Raw genomic sequence first — 15,296 nt, 5'->3', positions numbered from 1 at the left:
GCAAGAAATTCGTTGGTTCAAGCCTCAGCTGGGTCAGTTGGCATATCTGTGTGGAATTTGCATGTTCTCCCCATGCCCCCGTTGGTTTCCTCCAGGTGCTCCGGTTTCCCCACCTTCCAAAGACATGCTAAATGAATAAGTTAAATTGGCCATAGTGTATGTGGGTAAATGCAAGAGTGTATGAGTGTTTCCCAGAGATGGGTTACAGCTGGAAGGGCATCCACAGCGTAAAACATTTGCTGGATAATTTGGGGGTTCATTCCGCTGTGGCGACCACTTACTATTAGTTACTAAGCCGAAAAGAAAATGAATGAACGATGTCACTTAAAAAATGGGATTTTATAATGAATTCCTTAAAATTTAAGGCTAACCTACGTTAAATAATATAGATCAGTAAAATAAAAAACTATACCGTTTCTATCCACTAGACGTCACCGATGAGCCAGCATACAGCATTGCCATATGATTCTGCAGTAACACTCACATGGGTCATTTAAATTAGGCTATTTAACGTAATTAATACATTTAAACTATTTAGATCTCTGGGTGTCCGTCCATCTGATTTGGTTAACTAAATGTTCCGACATTGAGTAAACAAAATATTACAAAAATGTTCTAAAAATGAAACCTACATTAATTTATTAAATACAAATACAAAAAATAACTGAATCTAGCACACAAATAAATGATAAAAACTAGGATAAAATTCATTTAAAAAATATTAAAATGATAAAAAGACAAATTCAACGTTAAAATTATTCCAAATACAGATAAAAAACTACATCTCATTTGTACTGCTGAAAAGAGTGTTGAAAACACTGGAAACTAGCTTAGTTTCATATGTAGCTATAAAAGAAGTGAAGGTAACTGCAAAAAAGTCCTCTGAAATGTTGTCGGGTTTCACACTTCCAGTTTTTGGGAGCCCTGTGTGCTTTCGGATGGTTTCCTTTTGCGCTTGACTAACCAACAAACAACAGGCTGTAACGCAGACTATGACGGCTTTCCGTGGAATTCTGTTTTCCTTTTTTTTTCTGAGTGTGTGAAAGAGCAGGTTAGAGATCAGTGTGAGCATGAGATCACTGTGTGTGAGGGAGAGAACAGCGCGGGCGCGAGCAGGTCTGGAGTCAGTGGAACAGCTGCGCGTCCGCGTGTCTTCCAGGAAACTTCGATACGCCCTTTTAAATGAAGTTCAATGTTTCGTTTGCGAATAGGGAAGCAGCCAGCAGACTGAAATTTCCACATATTGAACTGCTCGTCTGGACGTTTTGTGTGAGACAGAGAAGCAAATTAAGTTTCTTATGTTTTACTTCGCGAACGAGGAAACCTATAGGTACAGTGAAAATATATATTGTGCTACATTTTTGGCGAGGGATAATGTTTTGTTAAGTCTATAACCGTTTGTTGGTGTGAATTTTATTTCTGTATAATTTATTCTGTGTGTTTTTATGCAGGATATAGGATGTCTTCCTCATTATTTCTTTACCAGATCATCCTCACACTCGTCTGCCAAGCACTTTGTGACGGTAAACCTTTATTTAACTTTTTTTCCATTTAATTTTTGTTTTGCTCCATGACTTGGACTATTTATTAGGCTACATTAGATATAATTATATCAATATATAATATAAATATATTACATTAATGAGTCGATATTATAGGTTAACTAATAAAGACAGTAGTAGTCAAAATTAATTTGAATAATTTAGCCTGACATGTTTACTGTTCCAAAATATTTAATGATATAAAAAATGAAATATATTGTGTTCAAAGGGGGGGGGGGGGGGGGGGAGTTTTTTGTTTTTATTTAGACATTTAAAAAGAACATACTTTAGAGCAGTAACCACAATACTGTCAAACCATGATATTTTAATCCAAGGTTATCAAATCGTCCGAATCTTATTCCGGCCCATGCCTAGTCACATCGCGAGCATGCGCAATGTTGAGTCTGGATTATAATTAATCATTTTGCAAGTGTTTTTGAGGCCTGTGACTGTGTGGGGGTTTTAAAAGCATGCATGTACCATTTGTAACTGTTTGAAAATATAGCAATAGCAACTTATCATAAATCAAAAATGATTAGATTTATTGATTTGTTTATTAAATGAAAACTTTGTGCGGGAGCAAGGCGAGGGACAACAGAGGTAAGGATCCAATCGCAGTTTAAAAAGATTTGTGCAGGCAAACAACATCAAAAAAAGGTGAGACTAGTACAATGAGGAAAATCCAGGAACATAGACAAAACCAGGCAATGGTCAAAATAAAGAGGATCAATGATATAACAAGGCTTTGGTCAAAAATCCAAACAGGAAAAAAAAAAGAAATATCAACACATCACGTCAACATTATTACTCTGTACTGAACTAACATTTGTGTTATGACGGGCCCAAGTCCTTAAATGCACCCTTTCTACTTTTGTTTAATTTTTATTTATACTTCTTTTTGTTACAACATCTTCTTTTCTACATTTTAAATTGATGAAATCTCTACATTTTAAATGATTCTTTTTTTAACGGTAAAATTAATTTTCAATTAAAAATAATGCAGACATTTTTTTGTTTGACTGCTGGATTGCACCATGCATGTTTTATTTTTGTAATATTATCTTTATTATTATTATTATTATTATTATTATTATTACATAACATTACATTATTATATTTATATTATATTTATTTGTATACTAAATAATATTTAATTACATTAAAATTGTATTTGATTAATCCTCACTATACAAAGTATGATAGAACACAATGTTATACATAGTTCATAGGAGTAATTTATACTTTTAGATATTTATTGGGGGCCCCCAGATTTCCTGGGGCCCTAAGCAGTCGCTTAACTGGCTGAGTGGTTAAATCCGCCCCTGTGTGGTGAAGAAGTAGTCCATGTGATCAGTCCATGAATCACTACAGCTGTGAGCATGCAATCATCAGAGTTCCGGAAACAGGTGTGTGTGTAAGGTGCATGACAGGATTTGTAGTTCCTTAACACAGCTGAAGTTCACCAGCAATCTATCAGAAATGGATCGCTGGTGATTATGACAATTATATATTTTATGCACTTCCCTGCAGAATCATCCCAGTCAATCTAAAATGATAGATTATTTCCTAACAGTTTTTCAGCTTATCTGGTGAAATCGTATTCATATCGCAATTTATATCACATAATAAAAAGATTGCAATGTGCAATTTTTCCAATATTGTGCAGCCCTATTTTGCAGATGAGCAAGCACTGTAATAAATGTTTTCCACATGTAAACACGAACATCACATAGATGTCTCTGTGATGTATATGTGTGCTATCATGTAATTTCAAACGTTGCATGTTTTTAACCCTTTCCCATCTTGTATTTCCCGTCTCTGTATTTTCTTCAGATCCCATTAAGGACTTGAATTGTTTTAATGACTACGAGGCCGAGATGACGTGCAGTTTCTCTTCTGAAAGTCTCAGAAATTGCTCTGGATACAAGCTGAACGTCACACAAAAACTAGCATATGAGTGAGTGTTTGTACTTGCCTGTTGTTCCTCTGTAACTATTATTACCGCGCTGTTTGTTTCATAATAAATTTACATGCTGAACGTTTCCTCCAGGATAAATAGGTATTCATGCGTCTTTGAGAGAAGTCATCACAATGCCATTTGTGAATGCAAAATTGAAGTGGAAGGCTTTATTACTGAAGAGATCTTCTCCACTACACTTCTCAAAGGAACAAAGGTTTTATTACAAAGGGATTTCAAGACTATAGATTATAGTGAGTATAAATGCTTGTTTAGCATTTTAAAGAAATAGAAGGAATTGTTTAGCATTGACAGACGTGTTTAAAATGTGCTTTTTTTCTGCAGTCAAACCAAAAACTCCAGTGTTATTTGTGAAGAAGACAGAAAATGGAAAATTTCATGTTACCTGGGATGATGGCTATGAACAAAGGAATGTCTTTACAGATAATTTGTTTATAACTCTGACCTATAGGATCAAAGGAGAAATTGAAACAGTAAGGAAGATGGCTTATAGTTCATATAAAATCTTTTGTACTTTTGTACAATTTAATTCAGAATTATTAGCCCCCCTGAATTAATATCCCCCTGTTTACTTTCCCCCCAGTTTCTGTTTAACAGAGAAAAGATTTTTGTCAACAAATTTCTAAACATAATAGTTTTAATAACTCGTTTTTAATAACTGATTTCTTTTATCTTTGCCATGATGACAGTAAATATTTTTGACTAAATATTTTTCAAGACACTTCTATACAGCTTAAAGAGACATTTAAAGGCTTAACTAGGTTAATTAGGTTACTAGGCAGGTTAGGGTAATTAGGCAAGTCACTGTATAGTCATTGTATCCAGAAGAACAAATATTATCAGACATGCTGTGAAAATGTCCTTGCTCTGTTAAACATAATTTGGAAAATATTTAAAAAAGAAAAAAATATCCAAAGGGGGGCTAATAATTCTGAATTCAACAATATGTAGATTTTTTATAAATAAAATAAAAACAAACATTTTCTACAGAATTCCACAAAGGTGGCAAACACTGTTGGATTCTGTGATATCGTGGGCAGTCTTCTCCAGCCAAAAACTGAATACATTCTGACAGCAAAAATGAGCTCGAACTACAACGGTCAGAAGATATATAGTGATCAGAGTGTAGCAGTTCATTTCACCACTGGTAAGTAAATCTATTTATCTGAAACTTTTACAAGGATAAAGTAATATTGTAAATAAAATATTATAAAAAAAAAAAGGACCAAGAGTCTACTGTGGAGTGCTGTTACAGTATTACAGTAAAATAATTATTAATGGTTTCATTGACTTGCACAAGTGGTCTGAGGCACTGGTTCCAGAAAATTTGTCCCTAATAATTTTTCTGTATGCATGTGTATATATATATATATATATACTCACACATGCATACAGTGCTCAGCATATATGAGTACACCCCTCGTAAATCTCTCATTAAGATTAATATTTTCTATTAGAAGCTATACAACATTATATTTGTGCATATACATTAGATAAGTCAGTGCTGAAGTCAAATCTGGAGCTTATCCAACAAAATAACTAATGATAACGGTCCAAAACGAGTACACCCAAATTTATATGTTAGGGAAAAATATTGAATGAGATTTTAAAAAGAGAAAAATGGAAGAAAAACAAAAATTTTTTGAAAGTTGTAATTTTGTAATTTCCTTTTCCCATTATTTCACATGAATTTAAATGTATTGTTTTTTTAACATTTCTGAAGGTTTTCGAGGGCCTGAATATGATTTTTTTTAAATAAATCTGTTTACCAAATATGTTTTGTTGAAATGTACCTATATATGACCGATATTCACTGATTCATCTCAAAATAGGTTGTACTCAATAATGTTGAGCACTATACATATATATATATATATATATATATATATATATATATATATATATATATATATATATATATATATATATAAATATATACATATATTCTTTTTTTCACTCATTTGAAAATATGTTTCAATGTTTTTGAAAATAGGATTGTAAGCGCAACAGCAGGTGTTCCTTGCAGAAAGCATCCATCTGATGGACACTTATTCTGAAATTTGTCGTATGTCTCCATAAGTGTTAAATGTGAAATGTCATTTGTTTTGAGTATATCTAATTGCAATATTTGGTCATAGTCATCTGTTATTTGTTCCAGAGAAAACAGATTTGACTGTATTATTACTGATTTATTACTTTGTATGCATTAAGCTTATTGCTATATGAAAACGCAGCCATTGTTTTTTCGACTGATTTGCTTAGAATTGTTATGTTGTTAAATGTTATTGCTCAATAAAGGTCATTTTTATATGAATTACAGTATCATTAAATAAAAGTACTTTCTCTTGCAAAATGGTCAGTGTTTGTAGTGATTGACAGTTCAAGTTACATTCTTCTATCATTTAATGGCAACAGAGACTGTGTAATGATAAATCATGAAGGACATTTTGAAGGAGAGCAATTCTCCTTATTTGTTGAAAGGAGGCATTGCTTTTTCTCAGCAGACATTTCAAAATATTACTAAATGTAAGATAAATTTTGCTTTAAGTTGTTCTCTCTCTTTTGTATATTGTATTACTATATGTCGAAACAGGAGTTTGGTGTTTGCTTTGCTTTGAAGCCAAAGCAAATGATGGGGTTAATTCCCAGCTGTGGTAGAGTAATACAGACTAAACTGTTGATTTATTGATTTAGTTTTATGTCATGCAGCCTTATAATCCTAATTTGTGAGCAATATCCTTTGTTTTATCATCATTAAGACATTACAAAAATCGGTCCCACTTTATATGAAGTGTCCCTAACTACTATGTACTTACATCAAAAAAATAAATACAATGTACTTACTGTGTTTATTATGTATTTGAAAACACTTGTGGTGCTTTTGACTTGGGATAGAGGTTAGGTTATGGACAGGTTTGGCGGCATGGGTTGGTTTAAGGGTAGGTTAAGGTGTAAGGGATGGTCAACAGTGTATTTACAAATGTAGTTACAAAAGTTAATTACAAATGTAATTACATACATGTATTTAATCAAGCATAAGTACACAGTAAATACATGTACTTACACAATAAGTACATTGTAACAAACTATTAACTCCTATGTAAGTATATATTAGTTAGGGCCACTTAATATAAAGTGGGACCCAAAAATCTATATGATGCAATTAAATAAATAATTCAGAAACTGCTCAGCTGTTAATGCAGTCTACTTCGGACATATCTTGAATGAAATAATGTGAATGTGGTGAAATAAAGTATATGTGGTGGTGCTACATGGGATTGGGTGGGGCTAAAGGTCTATTTGCCATGCAATGTTCACTGCAACCCTTAAATTGGTTGAGCTGTCTTCACAGTATCATGGGTAATAGAGTTTTTTTTCTGCATTGAACATGGTTGTTTTTTATAATTAGGTTTATTTAGACAAAAGAAATGCATGTAAGCACATGTAACTGATTAACGTCAAAGCTGTCTGTCTTCAAAGGTTTAGCCGTTGTTATTAAAACAGGTTTTTATTACTGGAACTTCCTGATTGTGGAAACAGCAGTGGAGTTCCTTTAATAAATATTCATTTTCATAACCAATAAATATGTTTTTAACAATAACTGGAATGTCAGATGAATGACACAAAGGATTTTGGGACATGTTAGACTGCAGCAACTGACTGTGTGGTAATACTCTATTAATGCTGATCAATCTGTATGTGTTCCACAGCTCCATTACCTAATGAAATAGTCAAACTGGTGGTTCCACCATTGTGTATTGGTTTACTCATCATCATTTGTATGACCTTCATCTGTTTTTTGAGGTAAGACTTGTCTTGCCATCACTCTATATTTAGCCTTTTTACTATTCCTTTATGCAACCTTGACAAGTCCTGACGCACTTTACTTCTTCATTACAGGATGAAGTCAAATTGGTGGGACAAGATCGCCAAGCCAACAATTAAAGACAATTTTGGAAATAAGAAGGTAAAAACAATGAATAACTAGAAAAGTAAAGTTTGTAGACAAAATTCATGGCGTCTTGATAAAAGCCCAGTCTGAAAGTTTGAAGAAGTTTCAAAGTTTAAATCATTGAAGTCGTTTTTAAGAAGTGTGAAACTGTTATAAGCGGAGCTTAATTTGTGCTGGAACACGCCAGATCCAGCACCTCTGAAATCTGATCCGGCACCTCATTTACAGATCCCCCACCTCAACTGTCCTCCTCCCCCGTCCGCTGTTCACTTTCACTTTCTTCCGTGACTATCCAACCCTCTTCACTTTCGTCCGCAACACCTATCTGCCATCCAATGCCCTGTATTCCTCCACCCCCTGCTTTCCAGTTTCGTGCGCGACACCTTTACATCCTCGGGTAACATGCCGGATCTGTTAACCCGATCTGTTTCAGGAACTTGTTTCTTGCTAGGCAGTTGATAGGGTGTTCTGAGTGGTTGCTAAGGTGTTTTAGGTCATTGCTATGGTGTTGCTTGGTGGTTGCTAGATTGTTCTCAGTGGTTACTAGGCCTAGTGGTTACTAGGCGGTCAGTTGCCAAGGCGTTGCTACTCAGTTTTTTGCTTATTCTGAGTGGTTGCTACGGTGTTGCTAGGCAGTTGTTAGGGTGTTCTGAGTGGTTGCTAAGGTGTTTTAGGTCATTGCTATGGTGTTGCTTGGTGGTTGCTAGATTGTTCTCAGTGGTTACTAGGCGGTCACTAAGGCATTGCTAGGTGGTTGCTAAGATGTTGCTAGATGTTTGTTAGGGTGTTCTGAGTGGTTGCTAGACGGCCGCTAAGTTGTTTTAGGTCAGCCATATCCAAACTCAGTCCTGGAGGGCTGGTGTCCTGCAAAGTTTATTTCCAACCTCAATCATACACACCTGGACTAGCTAATCAAGCTCTTACTAGGCATTCTAGAAATATCCTTGCAGGTGTGTTGAGGCAAGTTGGAGCTAAAATCTGCAGAACACTGGCCCTCCAGGACCGAGTTTGGACACCCCTGTTCTAGGTCATTGCTAAGGTGTTGCTAGGGTGTTGCTAAGGTGTTCTGAGTAGTTGCTAGGCAGTTGCTAATATAAATTACCATAGTTCTAGTATGAATTAGCGTGTTGCTAGTGTAACCCTAGTGAAATAGTTATATAATTATTTATAATATTATTTAGAGCAGCATAATCATATTATTATTATTATATCTACAAGTCTTTATAAATATAATAAACAAAATAAAATTAATGTATACAAATGTAGTTTGAGGTAAAGTAACAACCAATCGTAGGAGCGGGTTGTTAGCTCCGCCCCTTCCAGCTTGAGACAAGACCTGTTGGCAGAACAATAGAGAGGAGCAAACTTGAACAAAAAGATATTGGTGGGCAAAGCGAGGCTTCATGAAACACTGAAAAAGTCGAAGCAAATGTGTCGAAGCTTCGAAACGTTTCGAAACCCCACTGTACAGTGACACCTAGTGGTCATTTTTTATGTATTGCACTGAAACAGCTGCAGCACATAACAGTTGAGCAAATTGAGGTATTAAAGCCCACTTTGTAGGTGTCTGGGGATAGTGGGTTCGAAGCCAGGCAATTATAGCTATTTTGAAATGCTTCAATGCCAGTTGCTTTGCTCTTGAATCGTTTTGTTTCAACATTGGTCTGATATCCAAATAAACAATTTGTTAATAAATATGTCTTGTTTTGGTCTTAAAACAGGGTTGTTGCTAGATCAGAAACTGTGGCCTGAAGTTATCAAGAATTATTTATTTTATTCATAAAATTTCCCATTTATTGTATTTTATTAACCTCTACCCAAACCCTAAACCAAACTATCACAGTACTGTAAAAATATTAATTATTGTTTTACAGTGTTACAAAAAGGATGCTAAATTGATGGCGTAACTGCAGCTGTATCATATTTAGCCTACACAAAACAGAAACGGAGTATTTGTAGAAGTCGAGATTCGAACCCAAAAAGTCATTATATGCATTGCAACATCGTGCACATGCACAGATTTGCCAGGTCTCGAAACGCTTCTAAGGTGATCAATGTTTTGAATCACTTTAGTCACGTGACCAAGTGTTTCGAAACAATTTAGTCAAGTGACTTGGGTGCTTCGGATCATGCTTTGGTGCAGTGTTTCGAAACACTTGCGCTTCGGGATCTCGACACTGTGTCGAAACGTCAGTTTCACGTCAGCCATCCCTACAAAAAGATTAAAATACGGTATGTTACGATACCTAAACAGTTTAAAAGTGATTGTAGTTGTACTAAATCAAGTTGTACTTGCAAAATAGTTGTTATTTAGCGTGATAGTGTGTTGAAGTCAGACCGCATGTTGCATTGCGTTTACAGTGCGCTGACGCCATTTTGCAATTGTGTGTGTGTGAGAAGGCCATAAAGTGATATAGACATTGCGAATTTGACAGGTATTCCATTATATTAGCTCATTTTATGGTATACATGTGTGTGTATGTGTTTTATTTGTTCCAAGTGTTGTATATTTTGCATGTTTTTGAACTTATTCTGAACATATTTATATAAACTTATTTATATACTCTGGTCTGTGAACAGGCCTGGTTTTTTTTGGAGGAGATTTTTCTAGTTCCCTGGATTCAGTTGAATTGATGGCGATCCTCCCACGTCGACCTGGAAAATTGTGAAGTACACATATTTCAGTTTATCCTCATTTCACCGGATAAAGTAAGAATTTGGCAAAAAGTTAATTCCTTTATTGGACTGCGATTTTGAATACAGCTGTAAGGACTTATTTTCTTGAAGGGAAAAAACAGAACTTTATCTGAATTGAACAGATTTAACTAATTTCAGAGTGAACAACGACACTGATTTATTTGTGCTATTGTATGGTTTCTTTTGTTTTCACTTGAATTCATTTATTGTGATTCGTGTTTGATTTATAATAATTGTAAAGTGGGTGCACCCTGGGGATTGTGTATAAATAGTTATGTTACTAATGTAAGTATTGTTTACTAAGAAAAATACGAAAAGGAAAAAATTCATACAATCTAAAGTAAAATTATTTTTGTATTTAAAACATTCCGTTTGTGTCTGGTTATTACTCAGTTTTACCCCCACCTCCCTTTACTTACCTTGTAGTCTTCTGGTTTTATTGTCTGGTCCAATAATAAATAAATATAGTACACCTGTTACACTAGCATGTTTCTAGCACAAATTAGCTTGTTGTTAGCATGTTTCTAATATAAACTAGCATGTTGCTAGTATGATTAGTATGTGTGTTTGTATGTTTCTAGTAGGGATTGGTATGGTCAATGGCAGTTTTTTTACAATGAAAGTCTATGGGACAGTGGCTAGGGTGTCGTAAGGGGTTTCTAGTGTGTGGTTAGTAAGTTGAAAGGTGATAAGTGATTGGCAGATTGGTAGCCTGAGTTAAATGAGCCCAATGAGGTCACAAAGTTTGGTCCAACGTTTAATCAATGGTACTTTTCCAAATTTTCCGGGTCAGTTTTCGGAAAACCATTAGTTGGATCAGTTGGAGAAGATATATCAACCTTATTCAGTATTGTTTTTTAGAGTTAGTTTGATGGTTAAATGTATTTAATAATGCATCATTTCATCATAATGTGAGTCATAATAACTCCTCATTTTTCCTTTGTTTCATAGAGTCAAGTTTTGCCTCCTTCCTCCAATCCAGTCTCCCAAATCCATGTTGAGGTTATTAATCCAGACTACGAGGAGGAAAAGAAATCGTATGTTATTTTATTTATACACTGTAATCATGCTTAGTGTCGTTCTATGTCTTCTTAATAACACCTCAACATGTCTGTCTTTCTGTCAGGATCTCACCAGTATGTGTGAACCCAAACAACGAGAGAAGTTCTCACAGTGTTGAATCATCACCAGGGGATTATGGCCAGGCCGTCTGTGATTCTGGTAGCAATCCGGTGCAAGACATCCGATCACAACTTGATATTGCAATAGAACAAGATTTTTTACGGTTGAAATGGAACACACCACTCAACCAGTTCACTGAGACGCCATACAACAGTGTGGAGTCTTCTTCAAAGGAAAGGAATCGTGCTAACAGAGATTCGGGTACCTGCTCGGGTTCATCGGTTTTCAGCAACAAGTCATATTTGGAAGGAACCACTGATGATTCTTCATTTTTGGACCTGAACTGTGATCATTCTGATGATAGGAAAGTCTCAGACTCCATATTTAAGCTGGAAAACTCTATTGATATCATTAAGAGCTTGGAGAACTTTCCTGATGAAGGATATCAGGCTTTCAGTGCTGTTGTGGAAAAGAGAGATGTTGTAGATGGTTGTGCGAAACTTTCCTCTGAAGTTGATGCAGACGACAAGGTGATCAGGCAAAATCTAATCACCAGTGCCAATCCACTGTATTCTCCTCTGTTACATCATGATCACACAATCGCAAGGGATGATCCCTATAAAGCTTTTCAAGACGTATCAAAAAACACGGGGGGACAATGGAGCACGAGCATCAGCACTGAGCGAACACTTAATGAATGTGGAGCTCTGAAATTCCCCCACATCGCCGGCCAAACAGCCCTGTTACAGAACACTGCTTGGGACTTTTTGAATATCCCACCGACTGTTGAAATAGACCTTTCATATCACGCTGTCTAACTGTGTCGCACATAAGTAAAACATTTCAGTCTCTTTGCATATAACCTCTGAAGTCGCAATGAATCATCCTCCAATTTTCCAAACCACACACCCTCTTTGTGGATGACGTTTATGTGAGCGTCTCAGGCCACCGGGGGAGCTAGCACAATGAATCATTCATTTGGACGTTTGAGCAGTTACTGGAACTATGCAAATGCTCATTATTTGTTTAGAGTTAAGACTTTAAGATTAGGTTACACTGTTTTAACTCTGACGACTTGGACAGACTTTCCAGAAAACTCTGTGAGGTCAAATCATGACGTCGAAAATGCAAATCGAATTGATGTCAAACCTTTTGACATGCACGTATTGATGACCTTTTGACCACCAAATTAATGACACAAAAAGTATTGTACTATAAGAATTGTGTTCATTTGAAAGCTTCAATTACACATTTGCATGCACTGTAAAACCCAACAGTCAACTTTATCAAATGAAATGAGTGTAGTTAACTTAAAATTGACTGAAAGTCAATTCTGCTCATTTGAAAAGAGTTTTGAACTCAGTGTTGAAGGTAATGAGTTAATGAAATGAATCTATATTTATTCAGTTGTTAAATTAATTACAGTAATATTACTGAGCAATATGAAAATGTTCATCTGATTTATGTACAATGCAGTTTGTACAGTAATATTTTCTGTCTTTTAGTAGATATATTATATGAGAGAATTGCTTTGTTTAACCCACATAAAGTTAATCTTATTGTATTTGCATTTTAAACAATAAATAAAAGTTAAAAAGATATTATTTTTTTATTTCACACATTAAGGTTTTAGTTCTGATACTCCCAAAAGAATTCCGCAGAAATCCGCAGATTTTTACCAAAATTCTCTGCAGAAATAGCAAAAAACGTCCGCAGATTCCGTTTGGCCTTACTCATTACTTCAACTTAAATAGGATAAGTTCACAGTACTCATCTTTAACTCAAATGGTTTGTAGTGGTTTCCTCAAACGGTTTGAGTTGCCTTAACTTTTTGGGTTTTACAGTACTCAGCTGGTTTGAGTTCTCTTCAATTATTGGGTTTCACTGTGCTCAAATTGCTTCGTTTACTCAAATGGATTAAGTTCATAGCACTCATTAAGATTAGTTTTTGAACTTAAATAATTTGTTGCAATCTGTTTCCTCAAATGGTTTGAGTTACCTTAACTTTTTGGGTTTTACAGTGTGGGATTTTGTATCCCTACTAAGCATGTGAAGTACTTTGATGTCGAAAAGCTGAATGTCAGTTTGATGCCCTTTTAACTGCTGATTTCAAATTGATTGATGTGCTTTTTGGTGTTGTTTTGACATCAAGGTCCCCGCTGAGTTACCTGGGCATGTAATACTAGACATGTTTTTTTTTCTTTGCATATGTACATTTACTAATGCAAATTTTAAACCCATTACCACAAGGCCAATGTTTTTTTTTTTTTATTCTGTTTAAATATGCTGTAAAAACAAAAGATAAGTTTACAGTTTGCTTACAATGTTTGACTTTTGATCTTCATGGTTGCACACTCCTTTGAAAGTACATTTAGAAACAAAGATATTTTGTTTTATGGCTATATCTTAGTTGACAATTTCAGATTTCAGTATTTGAGCAACTTAACCCTTTATAGAGCACTTACTGAATTACTTAGTGAAAACCCCTTGAGTGTTAGTGGGGTTATAACATGAATTTTGAACTTTGTAAATTTCTGTTGAAGGAAAAGACTTTTTTCAACATATTTTTAAACATAAAAGCTTTAATAACCAATTTATTTCATTGTATTTGCAATGTTGACTGTATATAACATTTGACTTACTATTTTGCAAGAAACTAGTATACAGATTAAAGTGCACTTTAAAGGCTTAAATATTAGGAAATTTAGGCTAATAAGGCAGGATATTGGACAACAGTGGTTTGTTTTGTAGCCAGTCGAAAAAAAAATTCAAAGAGGGCTAATAATATTTGCCTACACCTTTTTTAAGTGTAAAAATTGCTTTATTTCAGCCAAACCAAAAGCAATAAGACTTTCTCTCGTGGAAATATTTTTGAAAGATTTTAAATTTCACAGTAGGACAAATAATTTTGTCTTCAACTGTATACATATTGGGATCAAGCGGATCAATACCCTAGGAGATGCATATACACTACCAGTCAAAAGTTTTTTTTTTTTTTTTCATCTTTTTTTAATAAAATTATTCTGTTCATCAGGGCGGCATTTATTAAATGTAAAAAATATAAGTTGTTAAATATTTAAAAACAATTTAAAAAAACTGCTTTCTTATTGTATGTAGTTTGATGAAATGATTACTCCAGTCATTATTGCTTTTATTACTATTACCATTAATTCTAAAGGATCATGTGACTGAAGACTGGAGTGATGAAGCTGAAAATTCATCTTTAAAATAATTTGAAATAAACTATTAAATGAAACGATAAACTGCATTTGAACAGTGATTTTATAGTGCAATAACATTTCACAATTTTACAGTTTGTTCTGTATTTTTGATCAAATAAATGCAGCTTTGGTGTGCAGGAGAAGCTTACTTTAAAACATTTAAAAATTCTACTGACCTCAAACTTTTGATCAGTAGTGCAATTATTCTTGCCATTTGTAGTATAATATGTCATTTCAATGATGGAATGGTGTTTCCAAGACTGGTTTTCAAGACTCCATTTTCTGTCTCTCTTTGTGAAAGGACTAGTTTTGTATATAAGAATATATTTTTTCTACAAGGAAGTTATAGTCTAAATAGAGTGATGATAAGTAGATTACTTCAAATTGTGTTCTGTTATGATTAAAGCTTACACGGAAATGGAAATCATGACATATAGTTTTTGCTTTTTTGAAAAGGAACGTTTCTTTTCTTTTATAATTGTGATATATACTTTATTCTCTTTTTAAATTTCCTGTTTAAGTAATAATTTTGCATAAACTTTTGTAATAGTTTACAATCAGGTACCATGTAAGAAGCAATAAATGACTTTACTTAAAAAAATGAGTAAACCTGTTGTAACTTGAATCTATTAAGTTGACTTAATTTGTATAATTATGCGTATAGCTCATTTACTTAATAATTTCAAGGTAACAGGTTTACTAATTTTATTTAAGTAGAGTCAACTAAATGTTTTTTGCAGTGTAACCAACCTAAAATCTGATTATAAGCATTTTAAATGCTAACA

General features: G+C 34.3%; 1 protein-coding gene across 3 annotated transcripts; it reads left to right on the top strand.

Annotated features, from left to right (window-relative positions):
* Positions 1-1,180: 1,180 nt before the first annotated feature.
* On the top strand, positions 1,181-14,935 carry il4r.1 (interleukin 4 receptor, tandem duplicate 1). 3 transcript variants are annotated; one of them, XR_015479766.1, is made up of 10 exons: positions 1,181-1,330; positions 1,452-1,523; positions 3,375-3,498; positions 3,592-3,752; positions 3,844-3,992; positions 4,510-4,666; positions 7,230-7,323; positions 7,420-7,486; positions 10,052-11,205; positions 11,295-14,935. XR_015479766.1 is itself a non-coding variant. In NM_001430842.1 (10 exon segments), coding segments are annotated over 9 exon segments (1,716 nt in total). In that variant the 5' UTR covers positions 1,208-1,330; positions 1,452-1,459; the 3' UTR covers positions 12,109-12,147.
* Positions 14,936-15,296: the final 361 nt, after the last annotated feature.

The sequence above is a fragment of the Danio rerio genome, chromosome 3 (assembly GCF_052040795.2).
Source record: "Danio rerio strain M-AB ecotype USA chromosome 3, GRCz13ab, whole genome shotgun sequence".
Classification (NCBI taxonomy): domain Eukaryota; kingdom Metazoa; phylum Chordata; class Actinopteri; order Cypriniformes; family Danionidae; genus Danio; species Danio rerio.
This window is presented reverse-complemented; position numbering and strand designations above follow the sequence as displayed.